The sequence below is a fragment of the Rhinopithecus roxellana genome, chromosome 12 (assembly GCF_007565055.1).
Source record: "Rhinopithecus roxellana isolate Shanxi Qingling chromosome 12, ASM756505v1, whole genome shotgun sequence".
NCBI lineage: Eukaryota > Metazoa > Chordata > Mammalia > Primates > Cercopithecidae > Rhinopithecus > Rhinopithecus roxellana.
The window spans coordinates 107680488-107701518 of record NC_044560.1 but is presented as its reverse complement, the minus strand read 5'-3'; the positions used below and the strand labels follow the sequence as shown (position 1 = coordinate 107701518).

Below are 21031 nucleotides of genomic sequence, written 5' to 3'. Positions count from 1 at the left end.
GTCTCTAATTGTTGGAACCTAAATCTCATCCAGAATCCCAGCTGCTGGGGTGTCTGGGAAATACAGGCGTTGCTTTTAGCCTCTGATGAGAGGATGGAGGAGGTCCGCCCACCATGGTTCCCACCACCATGAAGAGCATGGGAGCACATGGAGAGGACACAGAAAAGCGGATCTAAGGAAGAAAATAAAAGTCCCCCAGGCAGGGCATGGTGGCTCGCCCCAGTAATCCCAGCACTCTGGGAGGCTGAGGCGGGTAGATCACCTGAGGTCAGAACTTCGAGACCCGCCTGGCCAACAAAGCAAAACCCAGTCTCTAGCAAAAACACAAAAATTAGCCAGGCGTGATGACACGTGCCTATAATCCCAGCTACTCGGGAGGCTGACGCCGGAGAATCGCTTGAACCCGGGAGGCAGAGGTTGCGGTGAGCCAAGATCGTGCCACTGCACTGCAGCCTGGGCGACAGAGCAAGAATATCTCAAAAAGAAAAAGGAAGAAACCTTTGGATTCCTTTTTTAAGTTTGCTCCATTACAGATAATGTGGGGCCTGGCTCAGTAGCTCACACCTGTAATTCCAGCACTTTGGGAGGTCGAGGTGGGTGGATCACTTGAGGTCAGGAGTTTGAGACCAGCCCGGGCAACATGGCAAAACCCTGTCTCTACTAAAAATCCAAAAAGAAAAAAATTAGCCAGGCATGGTGGTGTGGGCCTGTAAGTCTCAGCTATTCAGGAGGCTGAGTTCAGGGGATCACTTGAGCCCAGGAGGTTGAGGCTATAGTGAGCTGAGACAGAGCCACTGTGCTCCAGCCTGGGCAACATAATAAGACCCTTTCTCAAAAAAAAATTTAAAAATTTTTTAAAAAAAGGAAATGCTGGAAAAAAGAATAAGGAGGAGTCCTCTGAAATCCTCCCACTTAAGAGACTTTTGATATGGGGGTTTGTTTGATGAACACCAGCGTGGACGGCGGCAGATCCTGTTTGCTTTTTCCCACTAAGCATCCAAACACGAACACCTCCCAGTGCTGCAGGCACTTCCGACCCCTCGGTTAATGGCCACAGAGGTGGCGCCTGCGTGGCCAACGCCCGCCCCGTGTCCATGACCATGTTTCCTCCCATTCTGCAGAACACTCTCAAGGACCAGCCTGTGCAAAATGCTCTTCCCCAACTTCCGGCTGTTTCTGTAGGCCACGTTCCCAAGCATGCAATGACTGTGTCAAAGGGTCGGAGCATTTGTGAGGAGTCTCTGGCACAAATTGCAAGTTTCTGCATCTTTTTAAAATCATCTTCCCCCACCCTAACATTGTTACAAAAGCAAACACTCACCTAGAGCTTCCCCTGTGCCAGGGCCTCACTTTCAGGTGCAGACTCACTTACTTATAATAACCCACAGCAAGATAAGCACTATCGTTATGTCTGTTTTACAGGCACGACACTGAGGCACAGAGAGGTTGAGTAACCTGCACAACATCACACAGCCAGTATGTAACAGAGCGATTCTGAAATCAGGACACAGACTCCATCATGTTCTTCATGGGTGCGGTGGCTCGCGCCTGTAATCCCAGCACTTTGGGAGGCTGAGGCAGGTGGATCACAAGGTCAGGAGATCGAGACCAACCTGGCTAACACGGTGAAACCCCGTCTCTACTAAAAATACAAAAAATTAACCAGGCGTGGTGGCAGGCACCTGTAGTCTTAGTTGCTGGGGAGGCTGAGGCAGAAGAATGGCGTGAACCTGGGAGGCGGAGCTTGCAGTGAGCCAAGATCGTGCCACTGCACTCCAGCTTGGGCAACAGAGTTAAGACATTTTCTCAAAAAAAAAAAAAAAAAAAAAAAAAGAGAGAGATCCTCCCACATCAACTCCTGAGTAGCTGGGACTATGGGCACATGCCATTATGCCCAGCTAATTTTTTTCTTTTTTTTGAGACAGAGTCTTGCTTTGTCACCCAGGCTGGAGTGCAGTGGCCGCATCTCAGCTCACTGCAAGCTCCGCCTCCCAGGTTCCTGCCATTCTCCTGCCTCAGCCTCCTGAGTAGCTGGAACTATAGGCGCCCGCCACCACGCCGGGCTTTTTTTTTTTTTTTTTTTTTTGAGACGGAGTCTGGCTCTGTCCCCCAGGCTGGAGCGCAGTGACCGGATCTCAGCTCACTGCAAGCTCCGCCTCCCGGGTTCCTGCCATTCTCCTGCTTCAGCCTCCCGAGTAGCTGGGACCACAGGCGCCCGCCACCTCGCCCGGCTAGTTTTTTGTATTTTTTGTTGTTGTTGTTGAGACGGAGTCTCGCTCTGTCGCCTAGGCTGGAGTGCAGTGGCCAGATCTCAGCTCACTGCAAGCTCCGCCTCCCGGGTTTACGCCATTCTCCTGCCTCAGCCTCCCGAGTAGTTGGGACTACAGGTGCCCGCCACCTCGCCTGGCTAGTTTTTTTTTTTTTTTTTTTGTATTTTTAGTAGAGATGGGGTTTCACTGTGTTAGCCAGGATGGTCTCGATCTCCTGACCTCATGATCCACCCGTCTCGGCCTCCCAAAGTGCTGGGATTACAGGCTTGAGCCACCACGCCCGGCCGTTTTTTGTATTTTTTAGTAGAGACGGGGTTTCACCGCGTTAGCGAGGATGATCTCGATCTCCTGACCTCGTGATCCGCCCGCCTGGGCCTCCCAAAGTGCTGGGATTACAGGCTTGAGCCACCGCGCCCGGCCCGCACGCCCGGCTTTTTTGTATTTTTTAGTAGAGACAGAGTTTCACTGTGTTAGCCAGGATGGTCTCGATCTCCTGACCTCGTGATCCGCCCGTCTCGGCCTCCCAAAGTGCTGGGATTACAGGCTTGAGCCACCGCGCCCGGCCTAATTTTTTTTTTTAAGAGATTGGGTCTTGCTATGGTGCCCAGGCTGGTCTCACTCACGGCCTCAAGCAATCCTCCCATCTCAGCCTCCTAAAGGGCTGGGACGACAAGAGCAAGCCGTCACATTCGTCTGGTTTCCACCCTTTTATAAAAGCAAAGTCATACCCATGCCACAGCATAGATGTATCATTTGTTCGGCTGTTCTCCAATTGTTGGGTAGTCCTTCCAATATTTTTCTATCACAATCAGAAGCAGATCCAGGTTTTGTGGTGCCTGAAGCTTTTCTTTTTTGAGATGGGCTCTCACCCTGTTGCCCAGGCTGGAGTGCAATGGCACGATCTCGGCTCACTGCAATCTCCGCCTCCTGGGTTTAAGCCATTCTCCTGCCTCAGCCTCCTGAGTAGCTGGGATTACAGGCACCTGCCACCACGTGCGGGTAATTTCTGTTTTTTTTTTTTTTTTTTTTTTTTTTTTTTAGACGGAGTCTCGCTCTGTCGCCCGGGCTGGAGTGCAGTGGCCGGATCTCAGCTCACTGCAAGCTCCGCCTCCCGGGTTTACGCCATTCTCCTGCCTCAGCCTCCCGAGTAGCTGGGACTACAGGCGCCCGCCACCTCACCCGGCTAGTTTTTTGTATTTTTTTAGTAGAGACGGGGTTTCACCATGTTAGCCAGGATGGTCTCGATCTTCTGACCTCGTGATCCGCCCGTCTCGGCCTCCCAAAGCGCTGGGATTACAGGCTTGAGCCACCGTTTTTTGTATTTTTAGTAGAGACGGGGTTTCACCAAGTTAGCCAGGATGGTCTTTATCTCCTGATCTCGTGATCCGCCCATCTTGGCCTCCCAAAGTGCTGTGATTACAGGTTTGAGCCACCGCGCCCGGCCTCTGTTTTACATTTTTCAAAGGAACTGCAGACATTAGTGAAATTCAGCTTGCAAACTGTGAACCAGAGTTCCGCATTTTATGTTTTAGTCTCGCTGTCACCCAGGCTGGAGCACAGTGGCGTCATCTTACTACACTACAGCCTCCACCTCCCTCCAGCCTCAGCCTCCTGATGAGCAAGGACTACAGGAGCACAACACTGTGACTAAGTAATTCAAAAGTTTTTTTTTTTTTTGGAGACAGGGTCTCTCTGTCACCCAGGCTGAAATGCAGTGGATTCTGGCTCACTGCAACCTCAACCTCCGAAGCTCAGGTGATCATCCCACCTTGGCCTCCTGAGTAGCTGGGGCACCACCATGCCCGCTAATTTTTCCAGCTTTTGTAAAAACCAATGGGATTTTGCCATGTTGCCCAGGCTGGTCTTGAATTCCTGGGCTCAAGCAATCCACCCATCTCAACCTCCTGAAGTGCTAGGATCACAAGTTACACTGCTCTGGCCTAAAAAATGTTTTTCTAGAGATAGAGTCTCACTGTGTTGCCCAGGGTGGTCTCCAGTTCCTGGCCTCAAACAATCCTCCTGCCGGGGCCTCCCAAAATGACGGGATTACAGGGGTAAGCCACTGTGCCCAGCTGAGTTCTGTACTTTCAGGCTTTTGACATAAAATTCGGATGTGAAATGCCATTTCTGTGCAGAGACACACACACATCTTTGCTGTGGATCCCCCATTTCGCACATGGGAACAGACGCATTTCCCCCAGCAAGGAAATACCAAGGGCTTCCTGAGGACACTGAGTGTCCACGCCACGGGGCTTGTGCTTCAGTGGCTGTGACCACCCACACCCCCGGGTATCCAGGAATGTGGCCGACGCCCTGACGGCCGTCTCCAGGCATGAAGAGCTTCCTCCCCGTTTCCAGCAGTTTCCTTCGGTCACCCCTGAGCACAGACTCACTGGGTCAGAGGCTGGCCTCCTTGGCAGATGGCATTTTTTTTTTTTCCTGAGATGGGAGTTTCACTCTTGTTGCCCAGGCTGGAGTGCAGTGGCGCGATCTCAGCTCACTGCAACATCCGCCTCCCAGGTTCAAGTGATTCTGCTGCCTCAGCCTCCCCAGTAGCTGGGACCATAGGTGTGTCCCACCACGCGTGGCTAATTTTTGGTAGAAATAGGGTCTGGCTATGTTGCCCAGGCTGGTCTCAAACTCCTGGGCTCAAGTGATCTGCCCGCCTCAGCCTCCCAAAGTGATGGGATTACAGGAGTGAGCCACTGTGCCCGGCCCTGTTTCCTCACCTTGAAAACGGGAGTAAGTACAGCCCTCCTTGGTTGGGCTGCTGTGAGTTCAGTGAGTGAATCCACCTGCATAAACCTGATAGCAGGTGCCTGGCGGAGGTCAAATGCCACCACTCCTACCATCGGTGTGGCGAGAGCTGCTGTCACTGCAGCAGAAGGAACTGGGCTATTCTCCAAGTTGGAATCCAGTAGAGAACCTCCTCCTTACCTCTGCTTCACCCCCCACCTCCAGTCAGGTCGTAAGCCCTGCACCCTCTGCCTGCTAGCTTTTTAGGATCTGCCCGGGCTTGGAAGGGCTGCCAACTTCACTGCTATTGGACAGACCACGATCCAGTTGGCTGACGACCCCTTCGGACACACCCCAGGACCTCACCAGGCTCTGGTGGCGAGTTCTGGCACCTACATGTTTGTGCGCCACAGAGGGACATGCAGAGTCTGCACCCGGGAGCAGCTGCCCGCAGGAGGCACACAAGCCACACACGAAGCTCACTGATTGGCTAAAAGGGACTTTTATTGAAGGGCAGGGCTCCAGCATCCGATGGCAGCTACAACCTGGGGACAGAGAAGAGGGGCTGAGGGTGGGTAAGAGGGTGCCCCACAACCCCTGCCCACCTGACACTCCCTGCCTTTCAGTTTCCCTTTGGGGACCCTCCCAACCCCACTCTGGTTTCAAGGCCTCTTCTGGGCATGGCCAAGAGGTTGTGATTCAGCCACTGGCCACCCTCTGGGAGGGGCCCTGGGACTCGGGGGGCACCATGGGGCGGGAGAAGGGCTCCCTTGTGCTGAAACCGGGTGGACTCACTGGATCTCACGGAACGCCCGCTTCTCCACCAGCTTCACCTTGTACTTGCGTTTGAACCTGGAGCAGGGACAATGGAGCCGTCAGTGCCCGGGGCCAATCCCAGATGCCCTCACCCCACAGCAGCCCCAGCCGCCCCTTACTTGGCTCTCTCTCGAGGCTCGATCATGTTCCTCCTCTGGAAGCTCTTGAACCGGTCTCGAAGGATGTTGCCCTCGGGCTGCAGGACAGAGAGGGAGGCCTCAGCAGGGCCTGGGAGAAGCCCGAGGGCCTGGGACCTCTCCTCGGGGTCCTGGCAGCTCAGCCCTGTGCAGTCTCCCCAGGGGAGCCTTGTGGGCACCAGGGACTCAGCCTGGCCCTCAGCTGCTGGGGCTCAGCGCCGGGATGACAGCCACCAACCCACGGCCATCTCTGAGCTGGTCTTGGAGGAGTCATGGGAAGTGGGCTGGTGACAAAACAGAAAAGGGGACAGCAAGGGCAAAGGCCGGGTCAGAGGGAGAAGGTGCAGTCCACTCATGAGCACAGCTGGCTGGAGCCCCATGGCTGGGGCAGGCCAGGCCAGGTGTGTAGCTGACAAGAGGAGCTGGGTTTCCTCAGGGGCACTGGGGAGCCACAGCAGGTTCTGAGCAGGGGAGGGACAGGGTTGGTTCTGAACTTCAGGAAGGTCCCTCTAGTCCTAAAGGCGACCAGACTGCAACAGGGACCAGCTGGAAGGAAAGGCCTTCTTAGGGTCCCAGACTCAAACCCTAGCCTGACCCCTACCCTGGGATCCCCCCCAGCACCCCGTGCCCTCAGCCCCTGGGCATTGGCCCCACTGGCCCAGCCCAGGGGCAGCCATGATGTCACCCATAGCCCCTGGGGGGCACGGGGAGCAAGGATGGTGTCATCATTGGGCACAGGGCTCTGCGGCGCCAGCAATGAGCACCTTCAGGGTCCTGAGCGAGTCTGTCAGCTCCGAGCTCAGCTGCACGTCAATGTCGGGTGCCTGGTACCTGCAGAACAGGGCGGGTGTTCAGAAATATCACCCCTGCAGGGCCCAGGACACCCAGTCCAAAGCCCCTTCCTGGAGAAGGAAGGGCCTCTGAGAATGTGGGGTTTTGTGGGGGAAGAGGTGGTCTCCCGGTGGAGGGGTGGGCAGTTCCTGAACAAAGGCAGGAAGGCGTCAGGCCCTGGGACCTGGCCCCCATCCCAGCTTCTCCCAGAACCCCCGGCCTGGTTCTCACTTGAGCCGCCCCAGCCTTCGGGGCTTGTCAGCCTCAGCCTCCCGCCGCGCCTGCCGCTGCCTCCGCCGCCGCGCCAGCTCCGCCAGCCTCAGGGCCACCTGGGCCTTGATCCCGCGCAGCCGGAACAGCTCCTGGTGCTGGAGCCGGGCGGACCGCAACGCGGCCTGCTGTACCCGCTGTGGAGACAGGGCAGGGTCAGGGTCCAGGCGAGTGCTGCCCACCCAGGGAGGCCTTCCCTCTACACAGGGAACCCTACCCGCACAAATCTGCCTGCCCCCGGAGGCCCTTCCTGACCCTGTCCCCATCAGGTCAGCAGCGCCTCCAGTGCCTTCCCAGCAGCTGCTAGCTTCAGCCCCGTCACCCATCTCCCCCGGTCTGCGGTGCAGAAACCTCCCTGCACCTCACTCCTCAAACAGAAGCGTCAGGGACCCCCGTCCCACCCCAGCCCAGAGGCCTGCCTGGAAGAGGCTGGGAAATGAGTCTCAGCTGTGAGGATCCCAAACAGCCCAAACCACAGGCCACACACGGGGCTTGGGGTGGGCAGGCTGCCCGCAGCACCCAGGACAGCCCATGGGAGGGAGGAAGGAAGGAAGGAGGCGAGGCATCAGAAGCAGGCCCCGCCAGCCCAGGTGCTCACCAGCCTGCGCGCAGCCTTCTCCCGCCGCCGCTGCTGCTCCGTCTTCTTCTCTGTGGTGGCCAGGCGGGCGGGCGTGGGACAGACCTCGGCATCCCCTGCCTCCGGCCCCTCGCCCTGGCCTGGCTCCCCCTCACCATCCGACTCCTCCAGCAGCCCCTCGCATAGCTCCTGGAACGTGGACTCCTGGGGAGGTGGGAAGCAGGGAGCAGTGTCAGGGGTAGGTAGCAGGCCCCGGGAGGGGAGGGAGGGGCAGGTGTGGGGCTCACCTGGGTGGCGGCCTGCTCCGTGGTGGGCAGGGCCAGCTGCCGCTCCAGCTTCTCCGCCTCCTTCTGCCGCTGCAACTCCACCTCGTGGGCGACTGAGAGCAGGGTCTGCGAGGCGGCGGGAGTGAGGACCCGTCCCTGAACCTCTCCTGGGACACTGAGACTAGACCCTTTTACCTCCCATCTGTCCCTCACCCAGTGCCCACGGATCTCACCCCGGCCCAGGCTTTCCTCCCCATGCCCCATCTACCAGCACACCCCACCCTGCACAGAGCCAGAGGGCACCTCAAACCCTCGTCCTCACACCTGTTCTGCACGTCTGGGAAGGCAGTCTGGCCTGTACGCTTCCGTTTTTTGTTTTTTTTTTTTAGACAGAGTTTCACTCTTGTTGCCCAGGCTGGAGTGCAATGGCATGATCTTGGCCCACGACAACCTCCGCCTCCCGGGTTCAAGCGATTCTCCTGCCTCAGCCTCCCGAGTAGCTGGGATTACAGGCATGCGCCACCACGCCCGGATAATTTTGTAGTTTTTAGTAGAGACGGGGTTTCTCCATGTTGGTCAGGCTGGTTTCAAACTCCTGACCTCAGGTGGTCCATCCACCTTGGCCTCCCAAAGTGCTGGGATTACAGGTGTGAGCCACCGCGCCCGGCCCACAGTTTCATTTATGTGAACTGGTCGGGGTGGGCAACTCCCTGAGACAGGAAGCCTGGCATCTGCCTAAGTCCACACGAGACAGGGAATTGTGGGGGTGACGGCTGACGTGTGTGAGGTTTCCTTTACGGACAGAGAAAATGTTCTAAAATTGACTGTGGGGATGGTTACACAATAGTCACTAAAAACCACGGAATCACATACTCTAACCAGGTGACTGTATGATAAGTAAATTTGACCTCTAGGAAGTAGTTCTGTACAAATCTAAAAGCGAATGTCCGATCTCCACGCCTCCTCCCACATCTGGTCCAGGAACAGACGGCAGAGAGCGGCACCCTCGTCCTTTCAAACGTGAGCACACTGTTGCTTTTTTCCGCAGACATTTTTCTCTACCAGATGAGGAAGGTGCCTCTGTTCCTGGCTAGCTCCTTCTTATGAACGCTAAAAATGATGAGGGCAAGCATCCTGCCTCTATCGCGAACATCTCAGCGTCTCTCCAGTCACGTCATCCCAGGAGAAGGAGTGTTCCTCCAGGGAGGGTTGTGGCTGTTTTTTGAGAGTCTTGCTCTGTTATACAGGCTGGAGTGCCGTGGTGCCATCACAGCTTACTGCAGCCTGGACCTCTTGGGCTCAAGCAATCCTCCCACCTCAGCCTCCCAAGTAGGTGGGACCACAGGCATATACTGCCACGCCCTGCTAATTTTCTGTATTTAGTAGAGACGGGGTTTCACCATGTTGGTCAGGCTGGTCTCGAACTCCTGACTTCAAATGATCTGCCGGCCTCAGCCTCCCAAAGTGCTGGGATTACAGGTGTGAGGCACTGCATCCGGTCAAGGGAGGGGTTTTCGTACCCTTTGTCCAGTATCTGTGCCCAACAGATGCCTGCTAAATGCACAGTGGCTCCAGCCAGACTTTCCCATCGCTGAGCTAGCCTCGCCTGTGAATAACTGTCACTTGGCTGCCAGTGTGCCACCGAGTCACCACAGCCTTTTGCATCTCTGTCCCACAGGCTTCCTGGCAGGCGCCATGGTCTCACTCACCTCTGTACCTTTGCACGTGCTGTTCCCGCCACCTGGAAAACTCACTCCCCCCCTCCCATTGCAAACCCCTCCCTCAGCCTCTGCCTCTGCCTTGGCTCAGGCGTCCCCTCCTCCAAGGAGCCCTTCCTGACCCCCCAGGCTGGGCCAGGTGCCCCATCTGGGCTCCCAGCCCCAACCACTCTGCTCATCATTATCTGGGAACAGGTCTCTTGCACTGGACCGTGAGCCCCGTGAGGACAGGCCCCAGGGCTGTCTGGGTCACTCTGGAGTTCCCAGCACCACCCAGCACCACCCAGCACAGGGAGGGAGCTAGTGAAGCCCTGACCGAGAGGCAGAGCCCGCTGAGGAGGGAGGCCTGGTCAGGGTGGTGTTGTTACCTGGTGGTCTTCAAACGATGGGTTGTAGGAAGCTCCGGCAGGCGCCACCTCCACAGCGGGTGCCTGGGACGGCTTGGTGTGCAGGCGTGGTGGCCGCTGTGGAGAAAAGGCCGCGGCAGGGTAAGGCCGTGTGAGGTCAGAAGGTCCCCCGGACTTGTGTGTTCAAACTTAACTGCAATGTGGTAAAGTCACCAGACGGGACTTTGGGGAGTGATTCAGTCAGGAGGGCCTCGCCTTAGAAGCCTGGGCGACCTGGGCGCACGGCCCACTTCCAGGCTTTCTTCATCCCTCCCCATCTTCTCTCCAACCCACGAAGGCCCTGTCAGTCGCCAGCAGAAGCCTGGAGTCACCTGAATGCCCCTCAAGCTCTTCCCACACCCAACCGCTGGCAAGGCCTGGAGCGTCTGCCCCATGACTATGTCCCGGGTCACCCGCAGCCCCAGCCCAGCTGGCTCAGGGCTCCACTCTCAAGCCCCTGACTCCCGGCGTCTCACTCTACACCTGCCCCACCACAGTGTGACCTCCCCAGAGTGGCCACCTGGGTCCCACCCCTCCCCTCCACAAAACCCTCTGGTGGTGCCCCACACATCTGCCCCGCTCAGAATAATCCCCCAAGCCTGGCCTGTACTCCCTCCGCGACCACCCCCTCTCCTCCCGGCTCCTGAACACACTCGGTCCCCCCTCAAAGCCTCTGTCATCAGCCTGGCGGCTCTTCCCTGGGACCTCTGCATGGCCTGCCCCTCGCCCTTCCAGGTCTCTCACTACACTGCTATTGCATGTTCTTTCCAGCAAGGGCTTCTCTGGCTGAGCCCCGAAGACTGTAAGTACCTGGGCTCTAACACTCGGGGTACAGCAGCTCAGGAAGGAGGAGGCTGCAAATCCAAACTCAAACCCATGACACTTCTGCCACTTGCCAGCACCGTCTCCACCTTCTCACGCGTTACCTCTTTAAATTCTCCCCACCAGCCCACGATCTAAGTACAATTTCATCTATATTTTATTATTTTTTTTTTGAGACGGAGTTTTGCTCTTGTTGCCCAGGCTGGAGTGCAGTGGCATGACCTCGGCTCACTGCAACCTCCACCTCCCTGGTTCAAGCGATTCTCCTGTCTCAGCCTTCCTAGTAGCTGGGACTACAGGTACGTGCCACCGCGCCCAGCTAATTTTTAAAAATATTTTTAGTAAAGACAGGGCTTCACCATGTTGGTCAGGCTGGTCTCAAACTCCTGACCTCAGGTGATCCACCTGTCTTGGCCTCCCAAAGGGCTGAGATTACAGGCGTGAGCCACTATGCCCCGCCCTCATCTGCATTTTAGAGGAAGACACAAGTCACAGAAAGGTTAGCCCACCTTCCCAGGATCAGTCAGCACTGGAGCCGGGACAGGAATCCCAGCCACCTGGCTCCAGCAGAGTTCTCGGCCACTGGGATAGAAGGGTTCTGAGACTGAGACTCTACTGCAGGAACACAGAGCAGCTCCCGGCCCTCCTCACCCTCCAATCACCCAGGACGCCCTTCCCACATCTCACCTTCACTCCTTTCTTCTTGGTCTGCTCCAGGAAAAACTCGTCCTGGCCAATCAACGGCCTGTCCAGGGGGTCTGTGGATACAGCGAGGGGAGCTGCTGGGACAGTCCCAGCATGGAATAGGCACCAAAGGGCTCCCCCCAATCCCTCCCCATTTCAAAAAGGTGACCCTGAAGCTCAGGCAAGGGAAGGACTGATTCTAGACCCCAAGGGGCCTTGATTGCCCGGACAAAACTGTGTCTGGACGGGTTCAGAAACTGGAGGAGACCAAAGCTGAAGGCAGGAGCCTCACAACTCAGGAAAGGAAAAGTACGAGTGGGAAACAGCCGCCCCTTCAGGACGTGTGACTCTGCTGGGAGGTCACCAAAGCACAGGGCACTCCCTTTCGCACTGTACTCGTGTGCAGTGCACAACACACACAACTGCACATGGCAGTCCTGCCCCCATCTGTAGGTGACAGCAGGGTCACTCACTGTCTGAGGCCCAGAGGTCGTAGAAAGGCCGCTCCACCGTGTCCTGGGGCCTGGGCTTGGTCCTGGCTGCGGGAGGGTTGAGGAGCCGGGCCTGGGCCCTGCGCACCTCCCGGGGCATCTCGCCCTGCTTGGCCAGCTTCTCCCATAGCTGCTCCTTCCGCCTGAGCTTCTTGGCGTTAGGAACCTGGTGGGCAAGGACGCTGGTCGGGGAGAGGTGGCACAAGTGCAGCAGGTGAGGTGGCGGCCTGAACAGCAGCCAGGCCTCCTCCCTGTCGGGCTTCCTCCACCATTAAGGCAGCTCCAGCACCCCCTCTCCAAAAGGTGGTGCTCCGCCTCCTCTTCAGAGAACCCCTCTCCCCACGTCTGTCTCCTGCCTAGGCCTCCCCTCCCCTCTGAGCCCCAGACTCAACGAAGCGACAGTCCTGTCCTGGACATCCCCCAGGCACCTCACACCACCATGTCAAAACCAACCTCAGCATCACCCGAAATCCCGCTCCTCCTCCACATCCCATCTCAGGGGAAGGCCAGCTGTCCACCCTCTCACCCGCTCATGCCCCAAGACCCACCTGATGTGCCTCCTGAACACGCCTCCCACTCAGCCCCTCCTCCCCAACCCCCAAGCCCCAAGCTGGGTCCAGGCCCCTCCTCACTGCCTCGGCCCAGCACCAGGGCACCCAGACTCCCTCCCTCCAACCTGCACTCCAAAGCCCAAACCTGCCTGACCCTGTGCCTGCCCTACCCTCCAAATGACCCTCACCTACCATCCCGCCACCCCGGAAGCCCTTCAGGACCAGAGTCCGGCGGGAAAGAAGGGCCCAGGGGTGCCGGGACACTCACTCTTTGGGGGCGGGGACTTTGGATGTGTTCTCGAGGATGAGGTCGACCCGAAGGGGTTTCTTGAGAAGCAGTGACTTCTTCCGGACTTTGGTTCTCTTCTTAGTCAGCCCTAAGAGTGGGAAACAGAACGAGTTGCGGCCTCGGGCCTACCCACGGCAAAGAATATCCACCCCCTTCAGCTCCATGGGAGCCACCGGACCTGAATCCAAGTCACCCCAGGAGACCTGGAGGACCCCAGGCTCCAACCTGGAGGCAGAGGCCCCTCAGGGTGGGGCCCAAGGTGCCCAAGCCCTGAACCTCCACACCAAGTGGTGGGCCAGCAGGAGGCAGGCCCCATGCTGAGGACACAAAGAGTCACACCCACAGCCACATAGGAGAGTCTCTCAGACAGAGGGAAGGGGACCAGGCATGGTGGCTCATGCCTGTAATCCCAGCACTCTGGGAGGCTGAGGTGGGAGGATCGCTTGAGCCCAGGAGTTGGAGGCCAGCCTGAGCAACATAGTGAGATCTCATCTCAGGGGAAAAAAAAAAAAAAAAGGAAGAAAGCAAGTGATCAGTTGACACCAAAACCCAGGGAGGGCCACAGAACTGGACATGGGACCCAGGACGGCCACTTCTCAGCATAACTTCTAGGTCTCTGGTTTTTACTGCCTTTTTCCTCCACAAAGGTACCTACGGTATTTACTTCAAAAGCCTAACAGTTAAAAGCAGTAACTAGCTGGGCGCGGTGGCTCACGCCTGTAATCCCAGCACTTTGGGAGGCCAAGGCGGGCGGATCACAAGGTCAGGAGATCGAGACCATGGTGAAACTCCGTCTCTACTAAAAATACAAAAAAAAAAATTAGCCGGGCGCAGTGGCGGGCGCCTGTAGTCCCAGCTACTCAGAAGGCTGAGGCAGGAGAATGGCGTGAACCCGGGAGGCGGAGCTTGCAGTGAGCCGAGATCGCGCCACTGCACTCCAGCCTGGGCGACAGAGCGAGACTCCGCCTCAAAAAAAAAAAACAAAACAAAAAAACAAAAAAACAACAACAACAACAAAAACAAACAAACAAAAAAAGCAGTAACTCTACAGCAAAACGCCCTAAAATGGAATTATGTCCTGGCATGGACTGTGGGACCTCACATAAGAGGCATAGCTCGGCCGGGCGCGGTGGCTCACACCTGTAATCCCAGCACTTTGGGAGGCCAAGATGGGTGGATCACGAGGTCAGGAGATCGAGACCATCCTGGCTAACCCGGTGAAACCCCGTCTCTACTAAAAAAATACAAAAAACTAGCCGGGCGCGGTGGCGGGCGCCTGTAGTCCCAGCTACTCGTGAGGCTGAGGCAGGAGAATGGCGTGAACCCAGGAGGCAGAGCTTGCAGTGAACTGAGATCCGGCCACTGCACTCCAGCCTGGGCGACAGAGCAAGACTCCGTCTCAAAAAAAAAAAAAAAAAAAAAAAAAGAGGCGTAGCTCCTCCGTGCCCCCAAAATGAGGATGTCGATGCCTCCCTCACAGGGCTGCTGTGAAGACGAAATCAGTTAAGTCCCACAAAGCACAGGGGCTGACCTGCGACTGTTCACAACCACTATTACCTTTGTCCATGTTTTCTTACTGAAGTGGACCCAAAAACTACCTCCCTTCTGCCCCGCAAAGCGGCTTCCCACTCGCCAAAGCACGCCAGTAACTACTTCCCCATCTGTTCATGACAGGCAGGTCACTGACTTGCCCTTTATGCTCACACACCAGATCGACTCACTTCACTCAAGGCTGACTTCTCTAATAACACCCCATTTTCTTTTTTTTTTTTTTTGAGACAGTCTTGTTGCCCAGGCTGGAGTGCAATGGTGCGATCTTGGCTCACTGCAACCTCTGCCTCCCAGGTTCAAGCAATTCTCCTGCCTCAGCCTCCCAAGTAGCTGGGATTACAGGCACGCACCACCACGCTCGGTTAATCTTGTACTTTTAGTAAAGACGGGGTTTCTCCACGTTGGTCAGGCTGGTCTCGAACTCCTGCCCTCAGGTGATCTGCCCGCGTCAGCCTCCCAAAGTGCTGGGATTACAGGCATGAGCCACTGCGCCCGGCCTGAGACAGAGTCTTGCTCTGTCGCCCAGGCTGGAGTCCAGTGATACAATCTTGGCTCACTGCACCCTCCACCTCCCGGGTCCAAGCGCTTCTCAGTAGCTGGGATTACATGCGTGTACAATGACGTCTGGCTAATTTTTGTATTTTCAGTGGAGATGGGGTTTCGCCATGCTGCCCAGCCTGGTCTCCAACTCCTGACCTCAAGTGATCCGCCCCACCTTGGCCTCCCAAAGTGCTGGGCTTACAGGCGTAGGCCACTGCGCCCGGACTCTAATAACCACTTTTTACCTGCCTATTGGAAGTCTCTCGTACCTGAAGGCAGCGCCTTCCACTCTATCTGGTCACTGAACCAGGTCCTCTCATTTTCATTAAAACAGACCCTTTGACTGATCTCACACAAGCTCAGTCTCTTGCTCATTAAAGCCATCAGCCTTTCCATCAAAGCGGATGCCTTCACTTGCTTCCGGGCCCTTCATTAGAGCAGATCATCTGTTCTTAGTCTGCTTTTCTACATGTTGAAGTAAACACTATTACTCATCAGAACAATCCCTCCCTCACTCCTCATCTTGTTTCAGCAGATCCCCACCCTGCATTCTGGCAACATAATGCAAGCAAGTTAAGACTAGCGTGTTACCTGTTCACTAAATCAGGTCCTCTTGTTCCTATCAAAGCTCATCTTGGCCGGGTGTGGTGGTTCACGCCTATAATCCCAGCACTTTGGGAGGCCAAGGCGGGTAGATTACCTGAGGTCAGGAGTTCGACACCAGCCTAGCTGACATGGTGAAGCCCCATCTCTACTAAAAATACAGAAATTAGCCAGGCTTGACCAGGCGTGGTGGCTCACACCTGTAATCCCAGCACTTTGGGAGGCTGAGGCGGGCGGATCACCTGAGGTCAGGAGTTCGAGACCAGCCTGACCAACATGCAGAAACCCCGTCTCTACTAAAAATACAAAATTAGCCGGGCATGGTGGCGCATGCCTGTAATCCCAGCTACTCGGGAGGCTGAGGCAGGAGAATCGCTTGAACCCTGGAGGCAGAGGTTGCGGTGAGCTAAGATCACGCCATTGCACTCTAGCCTGGGCTCAAAACTCCATCTCAAAAAGTAGCCGGGCTTGATGGTGCAGCTTGTAGTCCCAGCTACTTGGGAGGCTGAGACAGGAGAATCACTTGAACTGAGATCACACCACTGCACTCCAGCCTGGGCGACAGAGCAAAACTGTCTCAAAAAAATAAGAGTAATAATAAATCAGTCTCGTTTTAGTTAACAAGATGAGCTTTATTTTGTTTATTTTTTGAGAGAGTCTTGTTCTGTCGCCCAGGCTGGAGTTTAGTGGCACAATCTCGGCTCACTGCAAACTCCACCTCCCAGGTTCAAGTGATTCTCCTGCCTCAGCCTCCTGAGTAGCTGGGATTACAGGCGCCCGCCACCATACCTGGCTCATTTTTGTATTTTTAGCAGAGACGGGGGTTCACCATATTGGCCAGGCTGGTCTCGAACTCCTGACCTCAAGTGATCCAGCTGCCTGAGCCTCCCAAAGTGCTGGAAATACAGGCATGAGCCACCGCATCCAGCAGGACTGATTTGTTTAAGCAGGTCCTTGACTTATTTTTCTGCAGGCTAAAAAGAGATCCTTTAATGTGTTTCTAACCTATTGATCAAGGCAGACTCCCAGCAGCTTATCTGTGCATGGAGATCACTGACACCTCAAAAGAAAAACCCACCTTCCCTAAGTTAGTCTCCAGCTTGCTTTCTGCTCACTTGAGGTCCCCTTGTTTATATTAAGGTTGACCCGTTTCCGCAGATATTTGCCTCCCACGCCACAAAATTAACATAGATCTCAAGGCTACAGTAAGCCAGCTAATAACGAATAACGGCCATTCCCCACCACATAAGCCTCTCCTCACCTTTTTCCTTGGAGCCAGTGTCCACAAAGAAGAGCTTTTCATTTGGAGCCTCTGACAACAAGCCACTGCAGGACAGAAATGCAGAACATCAGCCAGAGATGTTGGAGAGGAAAGAAATTTAATCTGGCAGCCCCAGCCTTCCTCTTCTTAGTCAAGTCCCACCACGGGACTCTTCCCGGCTAAGGCCTCGCCCTGCAGTTTACAGAACTTAATATTTGGGAAGGACTGCCGGGCGCGGAGGATCATGCCTGTAATCCCAGCACTTTGGGAGGCCCAGGAGGGTGGATCACCCGAGGTCAGGAGTTCAAGACCAGCCTGGCCAACATGGTGAATCCCTGTCTCTACTAAAAATACAAAAATTAGCCGGACGTGGTGGTGCGTGCCTGTAATCCCACCTACTTGGGAGGCTGAAGCAGGAGAATCACTTGAACCCTGGAGGCAGAGGTTGCAGTGAGCTGAGATCGTGCCATTGCACTCCAGGCTGGACTACAGCGAGAGACTCCGTCTCAAAAAAAAAAAAAAAGAAAAGAAAAGAAAAAAAAGAAAGAAAAAGAAAAAAATAGCCGGGCGTGGTGGCGCCCGCCTGTAATCCCAGCTACTCAGGAGGCTGAGGCAGGAGACTCGCTTGAGCCTGGGAGGCGGAGGCTGCAGCGAGCTGAGATCGCGCCACTGCACTCCAGCCTGGGTGATAGAGCGAGACTCCGTCTCAAAAACATATATATATATATATACACACACACATATATATATAGCAAGCAGCAAGCTAAAGTGGAGGCATAGAACGTATTTACGCTAAAAATTATTCATTGTTTACCCAAAATCCAAATTTAAGCGTCCTATATATTTACCTGCTAAACCTGGTAACTCTATCAAGCTTTCCAGCTTCCCATGCTGAGTCCCCTGACCATGCTCTCCATTTCCTCGGCGGTCCCCGGGACAGCTGCCCGCCAACCCCCGGCCACCAACCCACCCACGCAAACACGCCTGGCCTTGCACCTGGGCGCAGGAGCCGTCCCAGTTCCCGGAAGTCCTGCCCCGCGTACCCGCTTGTGCGCTCCTGTAGCCGCACGTCTTCCAGGAACCGGTCAACCTCCAACCCCAGCGGCTCCTGAGCCAGCCGCCGCCAGCCCCGCTTCTTATTTCTTGGGCCTCGCCGCCGCCGCCTCAGCGCTGGGTCCACCGAAGTAGGCCGCAACCCCAGGAAACCAGAATCGGCATCGCTTTTCGAGCTGTGCTTCCCACCACCGCCACGGCCTCCTGCCGCCATCTTGTCAAAGAAAGAATTCAGCCGCTGGCGTCCCAAAAAAAAAGCCGTTTGCAGCGTGCGCGCGCAGATTTCCCGCCCTCTTCCGTGACGTACTTCCTGTGGCAGCCATATTTGTAAAGTGACTGGAGTTGCCGGGAGGCTGTCATCTTGGTAAAGGATAAACGGCCCACCCTTCCTCCATTCTTTACAGCGGGATCTGAAGACTCCTAACGGCGGCGGTTGGTAGAAGAGAGACGGGAAGGTTGCAGTTTCTTGGCTCTCGCCCATAGGCGAACACCTGGCCGCCTGGGGTCTTCGCTCAAACTGATTTTTTCTTTAATAGACAAGGTCTCACTTTGTTGCCCCCAGGCTGGAGTGCAGTGGACGGGTAATAGCTCACTGCAGCCTCCAACTCCTAAGCTCAGGGATCCTCCTACCTCAGTCTCCCGAGTAGCTGCGACCACAGAAGCGTGCAACCACACCTGGCTATTTTTTTATTTTTATTTTTTGTAGAAATGGAGCCTCCCCATGTTGCCCAGGCTGGTCTCGAACATCTGGTTTCAAGTGATCCTCTTTCCTAGACCTTCCAAAGTGCTGGGCTCACACCACCACTCCCGGTCCAAACTGATGTGTTTTTTTTTCAAGAGACAAAGATCTCACTATGTTGTCCAGGCTGGTCTCGAACCTCAGGGCTCAAGTAATTCTCCCTCCTCAGCCTCCGAAAGTGCTGAGATTACAGACGTGAGCCACCATGTTCGGCCTTATACTTTTTTTTTTTTTTTTTGAGACAGAGTCTGGCTCTGTCGCCCAGGCTGGAGTGCGGTGGCTGGATCTCAGCTCACTGCAAGCTCCGCCTCCCGGGTTTATGCCATTCTCCTGCCTCAGCCTCCCAAGTAGCTGGGACTACAGGCGCCCGCCTCGTCGCCCGGCTAGTTTTTTGTATTCTTTAGTAGAGACGGGGTTTCACCGTATTAGCCAGGGTGGTCTCGATTTCCTGACCTTGTGATCCGCCCGTCTCGGCCTCCCAAAGTGCTGGGATTACAGGCTTGAGCCACCGTGCCCGGCCGGCCTTATGCTTTTTTAACCTCGTTTTCTTGGAACAGTCAGTGGCAGATTCTGCACAGCACATGTTCCACTCTCAGAAGTTTTGTCATCTCAAATGTTCCAATCCTAGGATCTTGGAAATCAAGTAACTTTCGGAATATCAAAGTTGGAAGCACAGAACATTAGAGGAATGTTAGAAACATACACTTTTAGGACCCTAGAAGTGCAGACTCAAGAATCATTCATCTTGAGCAGGCTACTTCGCTGTGCCTCAGTTTCCTCATATGCAAAATAAGGATGATAACGGTACATCTACCTCATAAATCATGCAGAAGATTAAACATATGTAAAGCACTTAAGGCTGTGTCTGGCATCTGAGTGTTAGCTGTTGTTAGTGCCTTGCCCTCTGAGGTTTCATCTTAGAATCAACTCATCTTTGCTATTTACAAATAAGGAAGGAAGCTCAGAGGCTCTTGGGCCCTGGCAGCCATTCAAAGGGATCCATGGCAGGGGGCGTGGTGATTCACGCCTGTAATCTCAGCACTTTGGGAGGCCGATGCAGGAGGATCGCTTGAGCCCAGGAATTCAAGACCAGCCTGGGCAACATAGTGAGATACTGTGTCTGCCAAAAATTTGAAAATTAGCCAGGCGTGGTGGTGTGCGCCTGTAGTCCCAGGTACTCAGGAGGCTGAGGTGGGAGGATCGCTTGAGCCCAGGAGTTGGAGGGTGCCCTGAGCCGTGATTGTACCATTGTACTCCAGCCTGGGTGACAGAGCAAGACCCTGTCTCAAAAACAAATCAAAGGGAACCAGACCTCATAAAAGTCACTTTGGACTCATAAAGGAAAAAGGCACAGAGAGGGAAGGCGCCACACTCATGGTCACACGCAACTGAACTCAGCTGGATCCTTGCGCAGAGCTTTGGAAAGGTGACAGGCCCTGCATCGTAGCCCCGAGACCTGAGCGCCCGACCGCCTGGGACAGAGATTTTGGAGACCACAGCCTGTCTGTCTCCTAAACGTCCGCCAGGGGGCGCCGCGAGCCGCGAAACTGGCCCCGTGTGGGCGGGATGAGAGCGCGGCCAGCGTGTCCCGGGACGCCGTGGGTGTGGCCTGGGTGTGAGTGCGCGGGACGGGGCGCGTACGGTGCGCTGCCCAGCTCTGGCGAAGAGCCCCCAGGACGTGAGCACGCGCACACTCCTGGCAACGCGTGTGGGCAAGGAAAGCAGTATGTGTCCCCGGTGTTACGCGTCGGGAGTTATGTACCCAGGTTGTGCAAGGGCACGTTGCCGGGCAGGGCGGGGGCTAGGGGAGCACTTCGTGCCCGAAGACACACACACTAACAAACACACACACACACACCGCGCACGCCCCAGGGCTTGGTTCCCAGGCCCCCGCCACAGGAGGTGGGAGGGAGGGATGTCCCGGGGGGAGGGCCCCAGAGTCACTTTTCTTCGGAAAATATGCCGGTCTGGCCCCCAGCCCAGGCCTGAGTCACCAGGCCTCGCTGCATTGAGTCACGGACTCCACCCCGCCCCTGAGAGCACGGAAGGGGGCCTCCCCCAACCCCAAATCCTGCCCAGCTCTCTCCTTCCCTGGGGGAGGGCGGGCGATCCCTGTCCCAAGTCAGCCTGACTGCCACATGGGAAGAAGGCTTGGCTTTATTCGCTCTGTGGGGACACTGTTCCGTTCAGAGGCCCCTCCCAGCCACGGGGTGGGGGACAATGGTGGGCGTGGGAATCCCAGCGAGCATCCTGGAGGGGGCGTCGTCTCCATGTATTTTGCTCTTCCCCATCTTTTCCGTGGGGTCCCCTGCCAGGGTCAAGCACTAATACGTGATGAAGGCAGCAGATAGCGTCGGGGTCCCTTTAGGGGTGGGGAGAGGGCTGTAGCACCAAGAACCCCCCTCCCCCGCCCACGAAATCCCTGAATAGGAAACTAAAA

At 55.8% G+C, this 21031-nt stretch overlaps 1 protein-coding gene and 1 non-coding gene across 2 annotated transcripts; both read right to left on the bottom strand.

Annotated features, from left to right (window-relative positions):
* Positions 1–5485: 5485 nt before the first annotated feature.
* Positions 5486–18119, bottom strand: NOP53 (NOP53 ribosome biogenesis factor). The gene is made up of 13 exons (XM_010377393.2): positions 17843–18119; positions 16800–16864; positions 12824–12932; positions 11987–12186; positions 11517–11587; positions 9990–10085; positions 7925–8029; positions 7659–7841; positions 7022–7197; positions 6724–6790; positions 5942–6018; positions 5802–5858; positions 5486–5551 (listed from the first exon to the last, which is right to left on the bottom strand). Exons 1-13 carry the CDS (start codon positions 18064–18066, stop codon positions 5545–5547), a joined length of 1437 nt encoding a protein of 478 aa, XP_010375695.1. The 5' UTR covers positions 18067–18119; the 3' UTR covers positions 5486–5544.
* Positions 6585–6694, bottom strand: LOC115892572. Its single transcript, XR_004052441.1, has one exon. It is a non-coding gene; the product is annotated as a small nucleolar RNA SNORD23 (small nucleolar RNA).
* Positions 18120–21031: the final 2912 nt, after the last annotated feature.